A 17,726-nucleotide genomic window follows, 5' to 3' on the forward strand; every position below is an offset into this window, starting at 1 on the left:
CTATAAACAAAGATCATTTATGTAAATAAAGTAGTCTGAAAGTTCAAATTAGTAAATGCTGATTGTTTAATGATTAAAGAAAAATTTTACTGTCAGGTAGTCACTTTTTGGTGACACCAATAAGCACAAAAAAACTGGTCCTTATCATTGTTCGACATGTTTTTTTTTATAAAAAGGATAGTGTTGTGTCTGGTTGATGTAAAAAAAATTAAATTGTGAAAGCTTTTGAGATAAACACCAAATGAGATTAAATAGAATTTCAATAGGATTTTTTGTAAAATAGTTCAATATTTTTTTGCTTCACTATACTATATGTTAAAGAAAAGCACAATGAACTTTTTGTGATAATAAATTTTTACAATCTGCAGTTATGTAAATGAACTTTATTGATATCCAGAAACAGAAACTTATCAATAAAAAAAAAAATAATCTGACTTTCTATTTGAATTCTGGATAAGTTTTAAAAAAAACAGTGACAATGGATAAAATTAACATTATGATTACAGGACAAAATCTTGACAATGATAGGGATGATTAGCATGTACACACATTTATAAACAAAGTTCCAATCATTAATTTACCTTTCAATTATTTTTTGGGCATCAAATTGTAAACTTTTTTTAATAAAAAAAAAAAGTTCCCTGGCTGGTAGCAGCCTTCACTTGGCCTATGTAACATATATACAACATGAGCTTAAAAATGCTGGTTTATTATAAGGTCAAACCATGTAGTCCAGAAACTTTTTCACTGGAAAAATTTGTTACACATTTTAACATTGTTAAAAAAAGGAGTTGTGCTTGTACAACTTGAATATATTAATCTTACAATATACAAGTTGTAGCAGCATATGATCATATCTAAGTACTAAATAATGTTATCATCAATAAAACAGAATTTTGGGATACAGTATTCAGTGGGACCAAGTACTATGCATGTGGAAATCTTGTATATCACAAACCTAATCTTTGGGCTGGACAACAATTCCCACTCTATTTACAATAAACAATCCAATACTGCTCTAATTACTTTTTAATTTAATGACTTAAAAATGTATAAACAAAATAATATTCCAATGTGTATATACTTTCAAAACAATTTCAATTTTTATTTAGGTAGCAATGAAATCATTTATAAGCATAAATATGCCTTCAAACATTTGATAATGGAAATACATTCAATAGTGGTCACATTCTTGTTTCTGAAAGCCAATACAAAATGTAAGCTCAGTCATATCAAAAATAAAAATAAACCCTTATCCATCCAAACACTAGTTCTTTATGTACACAATTTCAAACCTGTACAATCACACCACACTCATACCGGTCAAGTAGCAAAAACTATGCATCCTCTTCTTCTTCTCCACCCTCTTCTTCTTCATCATGCTTCCTCTTTGTCCCTCTGGGTCCTTCTTCCTCCTCTTCCTCCTCACCTTCACCTTCTTCTTCTTCATCATCTTCTGAGGAAAAAATATTTACATTTGTTAATTACTTGGAATAGTGGGTGAAATAACTTGGTTTGGTGCCGACACTTTTTTCCTGAATTATGATGATATAGTGTATCATCATGATTCAGTATGAATGAAGGTTGCAAAAACAGCTGGAAATGAGAATATTTTTTTATGCATGATAAAATAATCATACCACCTTTATACGAAACTTATTAAATTAAATAATAAAATACAGTTTTCATAACTTTTTCAAAACATCAAGACAATGTTCAGTCAGATAACAGTCACTATTACCATTTTAATGATTGCCAGACTTGCAGAAACTAAGACAAGTAGAAATCTTCAGGTCTAACATTTAATTTTAACTGTCTTGGTTTTTTAACCATTAAGGACCCATATCGCCTGCAACCCATGAATGCCCGTAAACCCACTTACAGTATGCATAGAAAAATGAAATTTTCATAAAAATTTGGCCTGAAAATTCCAAATTTTTAACTTAACAGAAAGTTGGATAGTTTAGCGTCCTTTTCCGTATTACTAATTTCAATGGCGATATTAAAATATAAATAATCTATGTTTTACACCTCAGTGAGTTGGAAAAACGATTTGCAATTTTGTCTGTATGTCTGTGAACACGATAACTTGAGTACAGTTGCAGCGTGGTTGATGAAATTTCATCTAGGCATTGTATCAAATTGGTAGTTCAAGATATTCTTTATAAATACGTATGTTCCACACTATTATACACACACTGTTTGCTGTTCATTTGGTGCGCAATTTGTTTTTCTAAAATATATTTTTCTATTTTTAAAAAATTTTAAAATATATTTTTCTATTTTTTAAAATTCAGTACTTAAAAATTAAATCAAATCATGCCTGTATCCCCAAGCGCCATCCCCAATAGTGTAATATATAAGAATAATTGAGAAAGTTTAGGAGAGATCACTCCCAAAGAATTTACAGAATAATTTATAATTTTTAATGTAGCATAGCACACAGCCAGGGATCCGACCCTCCTAATTGAAGTTTTTTCTACGGAAACCTTCATGCGAGTATTCTCATCAATTCCCCATAGTTTCATGGAGATTAGATGAAAGGTGTAGTAATGCATCAAGGACAAAGCCAGGTACTTTATTTATAAATATATCACCTGTTTTTTGCAGCATTTTACTGAAAATATGCAAAATGACTTAAGCAACCATCAGATAGGAAAAGGCACAATCCTGATTAGAAAAAATTTTCATTTCAAAAAAGGTCTCTAAAATTATAACCTACCTCCATCATCTTCTCCTGCTGCAACTTCATCATCCTCCTCTTCATCATCATCTTCACCTGCAACTATCTGGTCATCATCATCTTCCCCATCATCACCAGGTTCAAAATCGTCTTCATCTTCATCATCATCCTTAAAAATTACAAGATTTTAGCTTAATTAATAGTGAAAAAAAACCAGGCTTGATTAAAAAACAGGCTTGATTAAATAACAGGCTTGATTAAATAACAGGCAGACATGCCTACCCGTCAGCCGAAAGTAGGAACAGCAATTTGTAGCCAAAAAGAGGAACATACGCACTGACGCTACTTTACTAAGTCAAAAATTATAATAATTAAAAATTACTCTAACGAGTATGCTTCTAGTTATATATAACTAGTCTCTAGGCTACATTTAAATATTGCTTAATGTCAGCTTATATTTTTTTTTAAAGTTAACCAGTAACCTGAGACCCCCCCCCCATAGCTTTGAAATAACATTGATTTGATTCTATATTAATAACTAATGCTGAAGGCTTCATCATATGTAATATATAAGTTAAGAGCAAAGACCCTCGAATGCCCTTGATCTACCTAGTAAAAGTCCTAGTTACTTCTTACTATGTTCTTTATAATAGTAGTTACTAGTAAGTTACAACTTACAAGATAGACCAGTATTTACTATTTTAGTATCTACTAGTAGATCTAGTTACAATTCTAGATCTAGAAGTAGTAGATTTACTGCTAGCTAGATCTATTATTAGATGATACTTGTAAATATTGTAAGTATACTAGGAAACAGAAATGTAAGCCAAAGGGAGATAATCACTTTTCACTGCCTTTTTTCAATTCACCTTATTACCATTCTTTATTAATTTTTTTTTTTAAATCGAACAAACTGAGGCAATGGGAAGGCATGTCTGTGACCTGTGACATTATATTTTTGAAGGTTTCATAGACTCATGACTGAGAACAACTTTGCACAGTACGCATTGTTTCTTCTCTATCCCATTTCCAGTGATGTTAGTAAAGCTGAATTTTAGATATTCGTCTAAATATGTATGTATTTTTCGTTTTTCATTGCTAAGGAATAGTCGACCAGTTGGCGACCCCCTAGAAAGCCCTTTGTGACCACCCTGGGGGTGGCGACCCACAGTTTTTGAGAAGTATGATTGTTTTACTGCTCTAACTAAAGATAAAAAATTGTGGGAATCCCGTTTACTGGGCAGAATTTATAAAGTTTATGATACAATCTTTAATGGTTAGACCATGACATACTTTAAGTCATTCTATTTGAGTAATTATCTCAATTTTTATAAACGCATTAATTTTGTATCAAGTAAAATTGACTTCTTGACGTTTTAGCTAAAGCATTGAGTATATAAATTACATTAATATAAAATATATTATTGTTTAACTCTCAAAGTATAATCAAACTCTGACTTGTATGAGTGAAACAGAGTGTATGGTTAATTTTAATATTTAACTAACATCAATGTTCTTTGTCAGGTATGACAGACCAACCTCATCCTCGTCCTCATCATCATCATCATCCTCGTCATCTACTTCATTTTCATCTGCATAAACAGAAAAACAGTTGTAAATTAGGTTTGAATATACTTAAGTTTTATTTGGTAGTAACACATTAAAAAAATTTACTACTCCCAAAGCAGCCATCCAATTTATTTCTATGAGAAACACTTTCTTAAACAAAATTCAGATTTTTTATTATGCATGTTTGGATACCTTGCCCATTTTTTAAATTTAAAAAATAAATTTTAATGAGAAAAAAATATGATGGCATTATTGAAATGCTAAATTTCTCTGGGTTTTTGTTAATCATCTCAAAAATACACAAAGCTTTAAATTGGCTTTACAAATTTTACAGATATTGTATTTTTGCAGACTAAAACGAGTGCAATTTTTTGGACCTTATAATGTAGAATCGTAGGTCTATAGAAAAAGTTGTAAAAAAAATATTTAAAAAATATAAGCAGTGTAAATTTAATTGCTTAAAGTCAGGGGCCTGCAACCTTGTGAGACAGAAGAGCCAAAAGTTACTATCTAAAAAAATTTCCCAATTTTTAAAGAACCACTAACATTTTATGTTCACTTCGGCAACGGAAGGCTTGGAACCAACAGCTGGCCACAGCACAGTTGTGGGTCTGGGCCTAAAGTCCAGCATCTGTCAGTTGTCCATATACGCTCTACTCCACCTATTCTCATTGTTTTTATTTTGTTTTAAGTTGTTTTTGTTTTTGCAGTACAATATTTTTTTTTAGTTTTAAAAATAAAATAATATTATTATTATGGAACTAGGGAGCCGAATATTCACATCAAAAGAGCAAACCCCCGCTTTAAGTGCATAAATAATAAAAACAGCGTTTTTAAAAGGTCCGAAAAATGGCGTAAGTTTTGCGTGTTTCCATGACAACCGAAATTGTTTTCCTACTTACTTTCATGTGTCTTACATGGTTAAAAGTATTTAAAAGGCTCCATAACTTTAACTACAAATTTTTTTCTTTTTAAACTGAATGTATCCACTTAAAGGGATATACTGCAGAGAAAAAAAATCAATATCATGTTTTTTTCCAAAAAAATCAATATCATGTTTTTTTCCATCTTACTGGGTTTCTTGCACTTTGAATTTTTGTCCATTTTGTATTAAGAAAACAAAAACTTGAATGAGAAAAAAAATTCTAATAGTTTAAATTAGAATTAATTTAAAATAATCATTTTTTCTTAATCTTACACGCTTTCTACAAAATTTCAATATCAATCATCTAATTCTATTTGATAATCTTATTTTCCATCATTGTTGAAATGCCCAAAGCTTACAATTAGCATTACAAAGTACTCAAAAACTGTATTTTCTTGATCTACTTTTCGTTATTTTTTTTAAAAATTCCCACCATATTTCAGTATTTATTCTTCAAAAAATAATAAAAATTTTGTAACAAGATAATCGTTTTGACTTTTATAGTTTACTAGCCATGGGTACCAGTAAGGCAGTTTCACATAAATAATAAGCCTGTATATTTTAACTGTTATACTTGTTTGGGAAAAAATAATTTATAAATTAGTTATTGGTCTAAACGCTATGTACTTAACCAAACCTTGAACAATAGTAACAAAGCTCAGAAATAACTATATAACTAAAAATAGGCAACCAATACCTATTAGACAAATTAAAACACAACTATGTATATTATCAGTCAACACTACACATTAAATGCACACTGATTAAGAGATCTACTATCTAGATCTAGAAATTAGTGTTACTGTTAGTCATGTATTTTTCTCCCTACACATTATTTAAGACATAATTTAAATCAACAATTCAATTGCAAATACTAAAAAGAACGTTCAGAAGCTTTATTGTCCACAATATCTATTAGTAGATCTAGTATTTGATGGTAATTGAAAATATTGTAAGTAAACTAGGAAACTGGTGCCAAAGAAAGATAATCGCTTTTCCCTTCTCTTTTTGTTAATTCGATTTATTACATTTCTTTATTATTTTTTTTTTTAACGGAACAAACTTAGTCGAAAACTGGATTGCGGAATAATACAGTTTTTGGTGGGACGGTAGGCATGTCTGTTAGTGCCATTGCATTGTTTTACTTATTTTTTACACTAAAAATACACTAGAAACTGAAAACAACATCCCATTTAGTACTTTATTAATAAATTTTATATATTTTATAGAATAATTGCCCTTTTAATATTATCGATGAGTGAGAACTGCGCTGCAGTCCAGGAGCAAATACATTTATATGTCACATAAATTATGCAAACTTTACCCGCAACACATACCATCCATTGATGACCCATAACGCCCGCTGCTGCACGCTAACCCATTATGGCCCGTAACGCCCGCTGCCTTCCACTTACAATACGCATAGAAAAATAAAAAATTTTTCATTAAAATTTGGCCTACAAATCCTAATTTTTAACTAAACAGGAAGTTGAATAGTTTCAGCATCCTTTTCTTCTAATTTCAATGCTGATTTTGAAAGATACAAAATATTAGTTTCTTTCTATACCGAAATTAAAAATAGAATATTGCCTATAAATGTATCTAGGCATGTATTTTATGAATTATATATCTTAAAAATAACCAAATTGATATTTAACTGTTAAATTCGATGCACAGTTGTGTAGACAAAAGTAAAGTTGAATACCCAAAATGACTTGTTTTGGATTTTCTCTGACATTTTTAATTTTTTTACTGGACTTGTACTGTACCGAATATAATATTTTCTATTTAATACTGTTGAAAAGCCAGGTTTATTCCCAACATCAAGCAGTAGTTTTTACCTTAATTTTCAATTTCATTTAGACAAATACAAAAATTTTGTGAACTGTTCACTTGATCAAACAGAGTTATGCTCCTTACATTGGGCTGTCAAGGGTGGGGTTTTGGTAGAATGAATGGGTCATTAATGGTTAATAGCCAAGATAGCCATACCACACTTAATGACATCAAAAAGTTTAGTCCACGGTTCCACTGATCCCCCTCCCGACATTAACATTTTTCCAAGACTGTCTAAAAACTGCAAACTTTATGAAAACTTGTGGGTAGAATCAATGTGTATCGTCCATGCAAGAATACTCAAACAACAATTTTAAATAATTGTAGCACATTTGCTGTCGCAAAAAAGTTTAGTGGTAGACTAGCAATTTACCCTCCCACGAATATTGTTGTAACTGAGGATTTCTAGAAGAGAAACTTTATTCTTCAGACAAATGTTTTTTCTTCAACTGAAAAAGATTTCTAGGAAAAATAGAAAAAAGGTAATATCTTGCAAGAATGTCATTTTTTACACGGTTAGACAGTCTTTTTTATTTTTAATAAACAACTAGCAATCCCATCCCATGCGTTACCAACTGTGTATTTTAAACATGAGACCTTGTTTTCTTAAGCTGAATTATTTAAATGTAAAGTAAGAAGGTGCTATATTTCTTGAATGAGAGTTGTTATTGCGCTGGCTAGTCCACACCCCCAAATGCCAATATGACCCAATGAGCAGGGGTGTCACACATTTTATTTTTAAGCCAATCCTAAAAATCAATCCCCTAATTTTTACCAATCCTGAAACGGACATCTGAAATTTTTAAAACCCTGAACCATTACCCATATTCTCCTAGCACCCCACTTATGCGACGATTGTATAAAAAATTGCTAAAATTTGTTAAAAACTAGTTTAATCACAAATTATGTTTCATTGTATTTGAAAATGGTTAGACTATTGAATTTGTGTGTTTTGTGAAAAAAAATTATTTAGAAAAATGTTATAGCGCCGGCTTTGCAGGACTTGTCAAAATGGAGGAAAAAGAAAACATGCACATAGGAATCTACACATCTACTAAAATAATAACATTTTAAATGCAAAATACATTTTAAACTTGTAGCAGTACCAAATTTCTATCTGATAAAAATTTAAGGGTCAATTTTTTAAACTACTTTGTTATATGAAGTGTACAACAAGCAACCCATAAGTGGGACGTTAGCAACTAATGGCCCCATGTAGACTGTTACACAAACGTCACAATTATTGGACACTAGCAAGAAACACAGATGCAAATGTTTATGTTAAATGGTTATTTATGGTGAAACAATCGTTGACTTTGTTAACTGTTGACGTTTGGGTGTTAAATAGTATTTATAGATACTTAATTATGACCTTGACTTATATTTACTTATATATTATTGTATAAAATAATTTAAAATATTGAAAAACCTTTAAGTTTTCAGAATTACACTAACGGAAGTATTTAATACCATTGAATGTAAACTAATTTAGTATTGCTGTAAATTTACTAGCGCATGACATTAAAAATTATATCAAACCAGAATAATAACAATGGTCACAATTTAAGTAAAACGATTCGGTCATGGGGGTTGGTTAACTCTCTTCATATATGAGAGCTCAAGCTACATATAGCAGAAATGTGAAATAGCTGTGTACTGTTGTCATGCCCCAATAATATTCCCCTCCTAAGGTTCCCCATACCAGTTTTACTTTGTTAACTTTTTAACCCTTTACCCCTTAATGTGAGTTTTAAATAAGGTGAAAGGTATGGTTGTTTTTAAATAAATTATTTTGTAACACTACCCTCTAATTTAGGCTGACTTATGCCCCTTTTCTTAGGATTTGGGAAGGGGCAACAGTGACAGTGCTTAAGGGGCAAAGGGTTAAGAAGATTCGTGGTGCTAAATTGGGAGCTGTTCGAATAGTGAGTTGCATACATGGATGAGAGCCATGAACACTCAATACAGGTTGCCCCCAGAGACGGATCCGGGTCGGAGAAATAAAATGTCTGATGTCCTAATGTACGCGTGGGGGGGGGGGGGGGGGGGAGGAGATAGCGAGGGCAACAAAAGAGAAGATGGTTGGATGACATCTGGGGTTGGACCGGATCGACTTTTGCAAATTCAATGAGGGCAGAGTTTCTTCCATGCATCACTTCAGGTGGGGGGATAGGGGGCACTGCCCCCAGAACAAAATAGAATTTATATAGAAAACATACTTTTATCAGTGTCCCCCCCTCCCCCGGACATTTAAGTGCCCCCCCACCCTGAAAATTTCAAGTACGCCTCCCAAAAAATAAATTTATATTCAACTGTATAACATTTTCGATGAATAATAACATTATTCTTGATCATGTGTGTATAATTAGATGCACCTGTCACAGCTTTACTTATATCCAAGTGTTATTCACTTTGATGGATGCTAGATTGAAAGAAAACTAGACGTTTGAACATAATTTCCGAATTTTAGACCATGGTATGGCTAACCCAATTGAACATTATAAGTATTTTTAGCTGTCCTAAACAATGTAACTACTGCTCTAACAATACAAACTCAGTATACAGCTTGATTTTCATTGAGTAGCCATATTTCGTGATAAATGATTTTTTTTTTTTTCAATAAATGTACAGTGGTTCAGCAAAATGGTTTCCTGCTAAAAATTACTGTAAACTGCATTCTAACTTTAAATATTATACCCATCAAATTCTCTATTTAGATGCTTAAGTTCTATCATGTTTCAGTGTCAGTTAAGCAAATGAAAGTAGCGGTATAATAGGCCTAGCTAACACAGCCGTGGATATGGTACCCTCTACACATGCGCTAATGACAGAAAGGGCCATTAGCTGCAAAATTCTTTGGATCACTATTAAAAACGATTTTCAAAACATGTCTTTTTTTAAACTGCAGACCCAGAAATTTTTTAACTCACATTTTGCATATTAGGAAAGTGAAAAAATACGGTTCTTGAATCCAGAGTATCCTGGAAAAGTAGCATCCCTGCAATGAGTCACCCCTACGCCATTGAGGTGAAAACCCTTCGGCGACTCGAAAGTCAGGAACGTTGCGGAAAGCGGTTACACTACCGCAGGGGCACATGGCGAAGCCCATGGCTGCCCCTTCAAAAAAAATTCTGCACAAACCAAGGAGTATTTTCAACTTTCAAAAAGGCTGACAATGCATAAAAGACTGACGTAGCTTCATTTTAATATGCATAGATAAGATTGCTAATAAATTTCTTTGATGTAACACTTATTTTGCAAAACCTGAAAAGACTTTTCTTTTTCCTAGTTTTGTTTCCAAATACCTCTTATTGTTTTTATTTTTAATGCTCCCCAATATAGGTAGCTGATATTTTTTTTACATTATAAACATGTAAGTACTCAACAAAGTGAAAGTACTAATGCCAAAGGGACATAATTTATATTTTCTGCTATTTGATTTTTCAAACTTTATTTTTCTTTAATTGCTTTATTTTTTTTAGCAGAGAGTAGGCATACATGCAGGTACTATCCGAGATAATATGCTTACCTTCGTCTTCATCCTCTTCTTCACCTGAAAATTATTACAAAACAAATTACTGGTGCATACGATTTCCAACACTCTAATTCTTAATTCAATATCACTTATGATTTAAAACTGCTAAACAAATTAATTCTCAATATTAGCAGAAAATACAAAGTTTATAAAGGCATATTTAGACAAAACTCGACTCACCATCAACATCTTCTTGTTCTTTCTCTTCCCTATCAAAGCCATCAAGATATGTTATCTGTGATAATTTGGCAAAAACTTTCTCTCTATACTGCTCATTGTTGGTTACTTCACAATTGAACAGGTCAAGACTCCTCAAAAAATTAAGATCTTTCTGTAAATGGTAACGTTTTTTTTAGACAAAACAAAAAAGCAATAAACCTGACTAAAAGCTAAGCTACAAAATTACTTACAAATAAGAATTAACAGTGAACAAAAAATACTTACAAGTGGATCTAAAACATCAAAGTCTTTAATTTTATTGCCACTTAAACTAAGATGTGTTAGATTAGGACATCCAGTTAAATGATTCAAACCTCCAGATATTCTGTTATCACTTAACTCAAGCTGAAACACAAACATGATGAGTTAATGTATAATAATTGGATTAAATAAACTAGTCTAAGGAATAAATAGTGAGTTTTTAATTTATCTGCTCATTATTACTGCTATTGCTTGTCTAAAAAGACAGATGCTTACCTTTCTAAGGTTGCCAAGTTTAGGAAATCCTTCCAAACTTTGAAGACCTAAATTTATGAGACTGAGGGTCTGTAAGTTGACAAATTCACTAGTCAGTCCTTCAATTTTACTTGCTCGGCAGTTATCAAGATTGAGATCCAGTATCTAAATTTTTAAAATTAACATTTGTCTTTGTAATGTAGTTTCATTTCTAAAACAATCACTTAAAAAGAGCCTATGAACTAGATCTATCATCTGTAAGGACAGTGTTAGTGTTAATGAATACTCCAAGTCTTAAAGAAATCTGGTAGAACTATACTACTATACTAGATCTAGTCTAGACCTAAAATCTAGATCTCTAACCTCTAGGGATTTATGAAAGACAATGCCTTTAGTTATTTAGATCTACACTATTAGAACTTAGTCTAGATCGGCTATGGAATCTACCTAGAACTCTAGATCTAGATCTAGATTTTAAAAAGTACATCTAGATCTAGATCTATATATTACAGAAAATATGCTCTTGAAGCATATGCTCTTCAGCATGGTTTAGGAATTTATATAAAGAGTGGGCCTAGATCTAGATATCTAGAATCTATATTTCTAAATGATCTAGATCTAGAGAAAATGTAGGACTAGATCTAGATCTAGACCTAGAGTCTAGATTCCTTCCTCTGGATCTAAAAAAGCATAGATTCTACTTTCTAGATAGATCTTCAAGTATTCTAAATACTATATAGAATCTAGAATATGGCTCAATACGGAATCTAATCTAGAATCTAGATCTAGAGCTGAATAGATTCCAGACTAGAAGAATCTAGATGTAGATCTAGATCCGTCTAGATCTATCTAGATCTAGTCAAGATTCTAGATTTCTAAACTAGATCTAGAATCTGGTCTAGATTTCTAGATTAGATTATCATTAGATCTAGATTATTCTAGATGTAGAATCTAGATCTAGAGTCTACTAGATCTAGATCTATCTAGAATCTAGATAGATCTAGATAGATCTAGATCTAGATCTATATTTGCATTAAAAAAGATTCTGCTTAGATTTAGATCTAGATCTATAACTAGGTCTAGACTTAGATCTAGATTCTATATTTGCAAATTAATTAGAATTAGATTCTAGATCTAGATCATTGTTTTTAAAATATTGCGTATTTGACCCTAAGACCACTTTTCTCGTGCAGGATGACCCAATCCTCTCTACAAACTTGTGTTGACTCCATACGCCTGCCCTTCGCCTAGCCTAGTACAGAATTTAGATTTAACCATGGCGGGAATACTGATGGAACTCATAAATAATTAAAGTTAAACTATTATGATAGTTTGTAGATCTAATTCGTAGTGTAATACACGTGCAAATATTTTAAAAATATAGACCTATGACCATCGACATAAATATAATTTTGTATTAGGCCTAGATCTAGGCCTAGAAAATCTAGATCTAAATATAATGTTAAATCACTAGGTAGGCCTATTTGTACATACTTTCAAGATGGCGCGCTCTTTCGGAATTACTTGCAAGATGGCTAACTAACATTAAATGCGATTACCTCCCCTGTCGGTAGCATAATTTGCCATGTGAGATCAAACTAGGCCATACTGTTGAGTTTAATATAAACGTTCCAATTGAAAATATATCTAGATCTAGATTCTTCATCTACTCCATAGATTCAATTAGATTCTACCTCCCTAGATCTAGATTCTAATAGATCTAAATCTAGACTCTCTAGATCTAGATGATCTAAATTAAACCTAGACTCTAGATAGAGTCTAGAAGCGTAATAGCTAAGTTAAAAGTAAAATGCCACCAAAAGCATCTAGCTTCTAGATCTAGAATGGATTATATTTATTCTAGAATATAGAGTCTAGATCTAGATCTAGATACTAGAATCTAGATCTGTCTTCTATAATTAGAAATCTAGATCTAGCTCTATCTAGAATCTAGATCTAAGAACTAAATCTCTAGGGTAGAGTCTATAACATCGAGGTAGAATCTAGATCTAGAGATCTAGATCTAGATGAACCTATATCTAGAATCTACAAGTTGATCTAGATCTAGATGATCTAGATAGAATCTGGATTCTAGATCTAGAAAATCTAGATTTCTAGGCATTGCAATGACTTTGACTGTTGCTTTTATTTTTGGTTGGTTTAAAAAAAAAGCCTGGCATAGACAGACTGGTTTTAAGTAGAATTTAGATCTAGACTAGACTAGACTAGATCTAGATCTAGATCTAGATCTCTAGATTCTAGATCTAGATCTCAGAAAATGTAACGTGAAACTGGTCGTAAAGATTTACAAATGCATCTTGCTAAACATTGATAGTCTAGATTTATAAAGATTAAAGAAGAAAATCGCTCATTGATCTAGAGAATCTAGACGTATAGATCTAGAATCTAGATCTAGATTCTACGATTGAAATAGAAAAGGCGCCATGTTTATGTTACTTTCGAACCTTACAACAGCGTGTTACGGTGTTAGACTAGGTCACTAGTCGTTAGTGTAATCTACAGTCATAACAAGTTTAAGTGTTTTTATTCAAAATTTCAATACATTGATGTTTATAATTTATAAAAGCAGCGTACAAAATAAGTAGAATGAATTCGGAATGAATTAAGATAGACTCAGTCCAGACTGGATCTATAATCTATAGCATAGTGATAGTGGTCTCTCTCTAGCTAGACTAGAGGTCTATTCTACACTTCGTGTTGCTGTGTACACGCCAGTGACACTCATGTAGAATCAAATAAGACAATAAGTTATGCTGTATAACTGAAACTTTACCTGATCAGCTGGTCGACCTCTCATTTCTAATTCTATTCTTTTTCCGAGACCTAAAGACATTTTCATTTAGTAATCCAAAATTTTGAAAATATCACTGATATTTGATGGGAAAAAAAATCAAAGCCTCGTATTCGGAAGAAAGCTCTTACGCTACCACAGTGCGCGCGAGATATCAATGTTGTGAGGGCGCTACGGCGATTGGTTGTAGCTGTTCCTGAGGCATGTGGTAATCTCATGAATATAGGGGAGACTGCTCTAACTTCGACCGGGTTCTAACTTCGACCGATTTCTTAGTATGGTCAGAAAAAAAAATTATTAAAAATTTAATAATTGCCATTGGACAAAATAAATTATATATTTAGTAACATATTTGAATTGTGGGGGATTTTCTTTTTTTAAGGTCATGTCTATTTTTAACCGTTTCTGCGCTTCTGATCGGCAAATATAAGGCACAACTCGTCAGTGAATTTTATCACGTGAAAATCACGAATTGAGATTTTGCTGTCTTAGGAGTGTCGTGCTTCACAATGCTCAAATTACAATTAATTCATACAATAAAATTTAAAAAATTAAAAAAGCGTTTGTAAAAAAGGCAGTCCTATATGTGTGTATTTTTATTTTTTACATTTAAACAAAAATGTAAAAAATAAATTTGAAAAATAAATCGGTCGAAGTTAAAACCACTTGAAATTGGCATAGTTCTAACTTCGACCGACTGAAAAACTTGACCCTAAAACATAACTTTGCATGTACTATCACATTTATCTATAGTTTTATTAAATAATTTAATCAGCTGAGCATTTCTTTTTCATTATACTTAAATATAACTAAAAACAACACAAGATGACATAATTATTGAAGGACCTAACGATCTATGTCCCCATCCTGCCCTTTCTGTCCCATCTCCAGCTGGTTTAAATATCATTATTGCGTCTCTATTTTCTACAAATTAAATATCATTTGTACCATAATATAGATCTGCATATTGTTTATTATAATGCCCTAATCTATTTACAATTTTAAGCCTTTTCCCATATGAATAAAACAATAATGTATATATAGGCTTATAGCGGTCGAAGTTAGAGCAAGCCGCTGGTCGAAGTTAGAGCAACCCGGTCGAAGTTAAAACCAAACAGAACGAAGTGGGGTCAGTGTCTAGCCTTGCATATAGCATTTATATTCTCCCTTGTGATTGGTTAACTATTTATACTGAACCAATCAGCAAATGATAACGTTTTTAATAGTGAAAAAATGAAACCGCTATGTTGATTAGCTTACGAGTTACAACGAAGAGAAGCGAACCTACGGACCGGACGAAAACGAATCGGTCGAAGTTTGAGCAGTCTCCATATAGCCCCAAAGCAGCCAATGAAACTTATTTCCGTCTTTCGAGGTACAATAACATCTCCACGTGGAGTTTCTATTTATACACATGTGCCATGCGGTTTTAGCCTACCAATCGTGTTTACAGTTTACTGGAAATTATTAGGAATAGGCCTAGGATATCCGCGTTTGTGCTGTGATCCCATTAAGGGCCAGCGTGTTTAATCCACTTAGCTATGCCTTGAGGCTATATTTAATGATACTTTAAAATAAATTGGAGGAATTGTAGATACCCATGCCTTTGTTGTTAGTGATAAATTATGCTGCTAAACTGCTAATTCTTTGATTACTGACTAGCCTGAAACAAGCGTTTCTTTCAGTTCTCTTTCGGGGAGAGGGTGGGAGCCAATGCTCCAACAGCACAAAAAAAAACAACATCCAACTAACTCAGAGGTAATATTTATAGGATATAGGTCTAGGCCTACTTGAGTAAATGTCTTAGACAGCAGGAGGTAAAGACATAACTTTTTTTTTTACCGTAATTAAGAATTTTAAACAGGGGCAACCATTAGCATTTTAAATAAACAATCAAGCTTAGATCAGGGTAATGGGTTACTGTTAAATGTGTAGGCCCTTAACAGCAATTTTTCGTGAGTTGAAACTATGCATACTGAAACGTTCGAATGCAGTCTAATTTCAGGAAAAAATTTATGTTTTTATTATGTCTGATTAAATTACGTAGGCCTTAATGTTAATTATCAAAGGACTCCTTTCAGTGTTTCTTCCAGACTTATTTCTCCGGGGGGGGGGGGGGGGCGGACACTGTTAAAAGTATATATTTTCTATATAAATTATATAAATTTCATTTCGCCTGGAAGAAACTCTGACTCCTTTTAATCTTGAGCACTATTTTAGAAAGACTTCGTTGTTTTATAGAGGAGAAATGCAATTTAGTGGGAAGGGGGACTGGAGCAAACCAGTCTCCATTTTTGGGGTCTGATGCAGATCAACTCTACAGCTTAATTGCATTCACAGTGAACAAATAACAGGTTGTATATTTTAAAATAAATGAGTAGAAATATATACGTCATTCATTATGGACTGTCACTATATGTATTATAATATATTATTATATTTTGAATTAGTAGGGGTGGTACTTTAATTTTTAAAATTGTTTACCTAATTCTAATCATAGTTCTAACTCGTTACAATAGAGAAACAGTGGGCCACTTCATGCGATGACTAAACCGAATCAGGCTGTAGTGTGATCAGTGTCTCCCGAGAGCACCCAACACACTTATGGTCACAGTGTTGTGATTAGTGTACCCTCAAGGCTTTCACATTGAACGCCCAGATGATGTCAGAGAGGTAGTCTGGACACTATGACACTATTCCTGAACCACCCCACCCTGGAGTGTGACGTCATTAACGGGCATCCCCTACGCCCAGTAGCAAAAAAACTTATGTATAATTGTTTATCGGCATTTTGCTATGTAGGGTCTTGATCTAATTGCATGCTAGTAGGCTTACTAGCTATTTTAGTGAACTTAAGGTTACTGTTATAGTAGATTTTAATATGCCTACTAATAGAATATGGACCTAGGCTGTGAGATCGCAGTATGAGTCATCCGTTTAGGGGTCATCCATTTATGACACCGGGGGGGGGGGGGGGGGGGGGGTCCGAAAAAAAACTGACTTGTGGACGCATATGGACTTGTATAAGAAAAAAAGTGGATTTTTGTGGTCGGGAGTCCAAAATTTTAAAAAATTGTGGACGTCATAAATGGATGACCCCTTATGACGTCCACACAGAAGGTGTAGTCCGAAAAAATCGACTGGTGTGGGTGGGGGGTGGTTCGAGCCCATAAGGTCGTCCGCATGTTAAATTTAACATCTAAGTACTTACGTTTTAAAACAATCACAAAACTAGTATCCTCCATGTAAAATTAAGACGACAAAGCTCGGCTTGTGCTTTTTTCAAAACTTTTTTAACGACTTTTACATTCTCTCTCCCCCCCCCTCCTCACAAACGTCACACATCACAAAATACCAAGACCCAACACCTAAAACGACATCACACATTAGCAGTTTTTTCCCATGCATCTCTTCCCATGCCCCCCCCCCCCCCCCCGAACGAAATGGAATTTATATAGAAAAAAAAAGTTGTTTATTTTTACTTTAAGGAAAACTTTTATACAATATATAAGCTCGGTTTACGTTGAGCAGGCTGGATCAATTTGCATTTAATTTTTATTTTATCAATAAAGTGGGTTTCAAGCAATATTGCAATAGCGAGTCGTCACACTTTGACTAAATGAAACCCGAAACCCTTCTCCCCCTAACATTTCACAGAAATTAACCTCCGTCGCGTGACGTCATTAATAGA

General features: G+C 32.9%; 1 protein-coding gene across 7 annotated transcripts; it reads right to left on the reverse strand.

Moving 5' to 3' along the window:
• Window positions 1-363: 363 nt before the first annotated feature.
• On the reverse strand, window positions 364-14,214 carry LOC131952571 (acidic leucine-rich nuclear phosphoprotein 32 family member B). Of its 7 annotated transcripts, none has more exons than XM_059315302.1 (8): window positions 14,018-14,214; window positions 11,245-11,388; window positions 10,993-11,112; window positions 10,729-10,879; window positions 10,543-10,566; window positions 4,223-4,275; window positions 2,723-2,852; window positions 364-1,453 (listed from the first exon to the last, which is right to left on the reverse strand). In XM_059315302.1, the coding sequence occupies exons 1-8, from the start codon at window positions 14,081-14,083 to the stop codon at window positions 1,338-1,340; spliced, it is 804 nt and encodes a 267-aa protein (XP_059171285.1). In that variant the 5' UTR covers window positions 14,084-14,214; the 3' UTR covers window positions 364-1,337. The 7 variants fall into 7 exon arrangements, with proteins under 7 accessions (XP_059171285.1, XP_059171282.1, XP_059171284.1 ...); XM_059315299.1 differs by having other exon boundaries at window positions 4,190-4,275; window positions 14,018-14,212; XM_059315301.1 differs by having other exon boundaries at window positions 364-1,456; window positions 14,018-14,210.
• Between the last annotated feature and the right edge of the window lie 3,512 nt (window positions 14,215-17,726).

Source organism: Physella acuta, unplaced genomic scaffold, assembly GCF_028476545.2.
Source record: "Physella acuta isolate Inbredline_101_S28 unplaced genomic scaffold, ASM2847654v3 ptg000877l, whole genome shotgun sequence".
Taxonomy (NCBI): Eukaryota; Metazoa; Mollusca; class Gastropoda; family Physidae; genus Physella; species Physella acuta.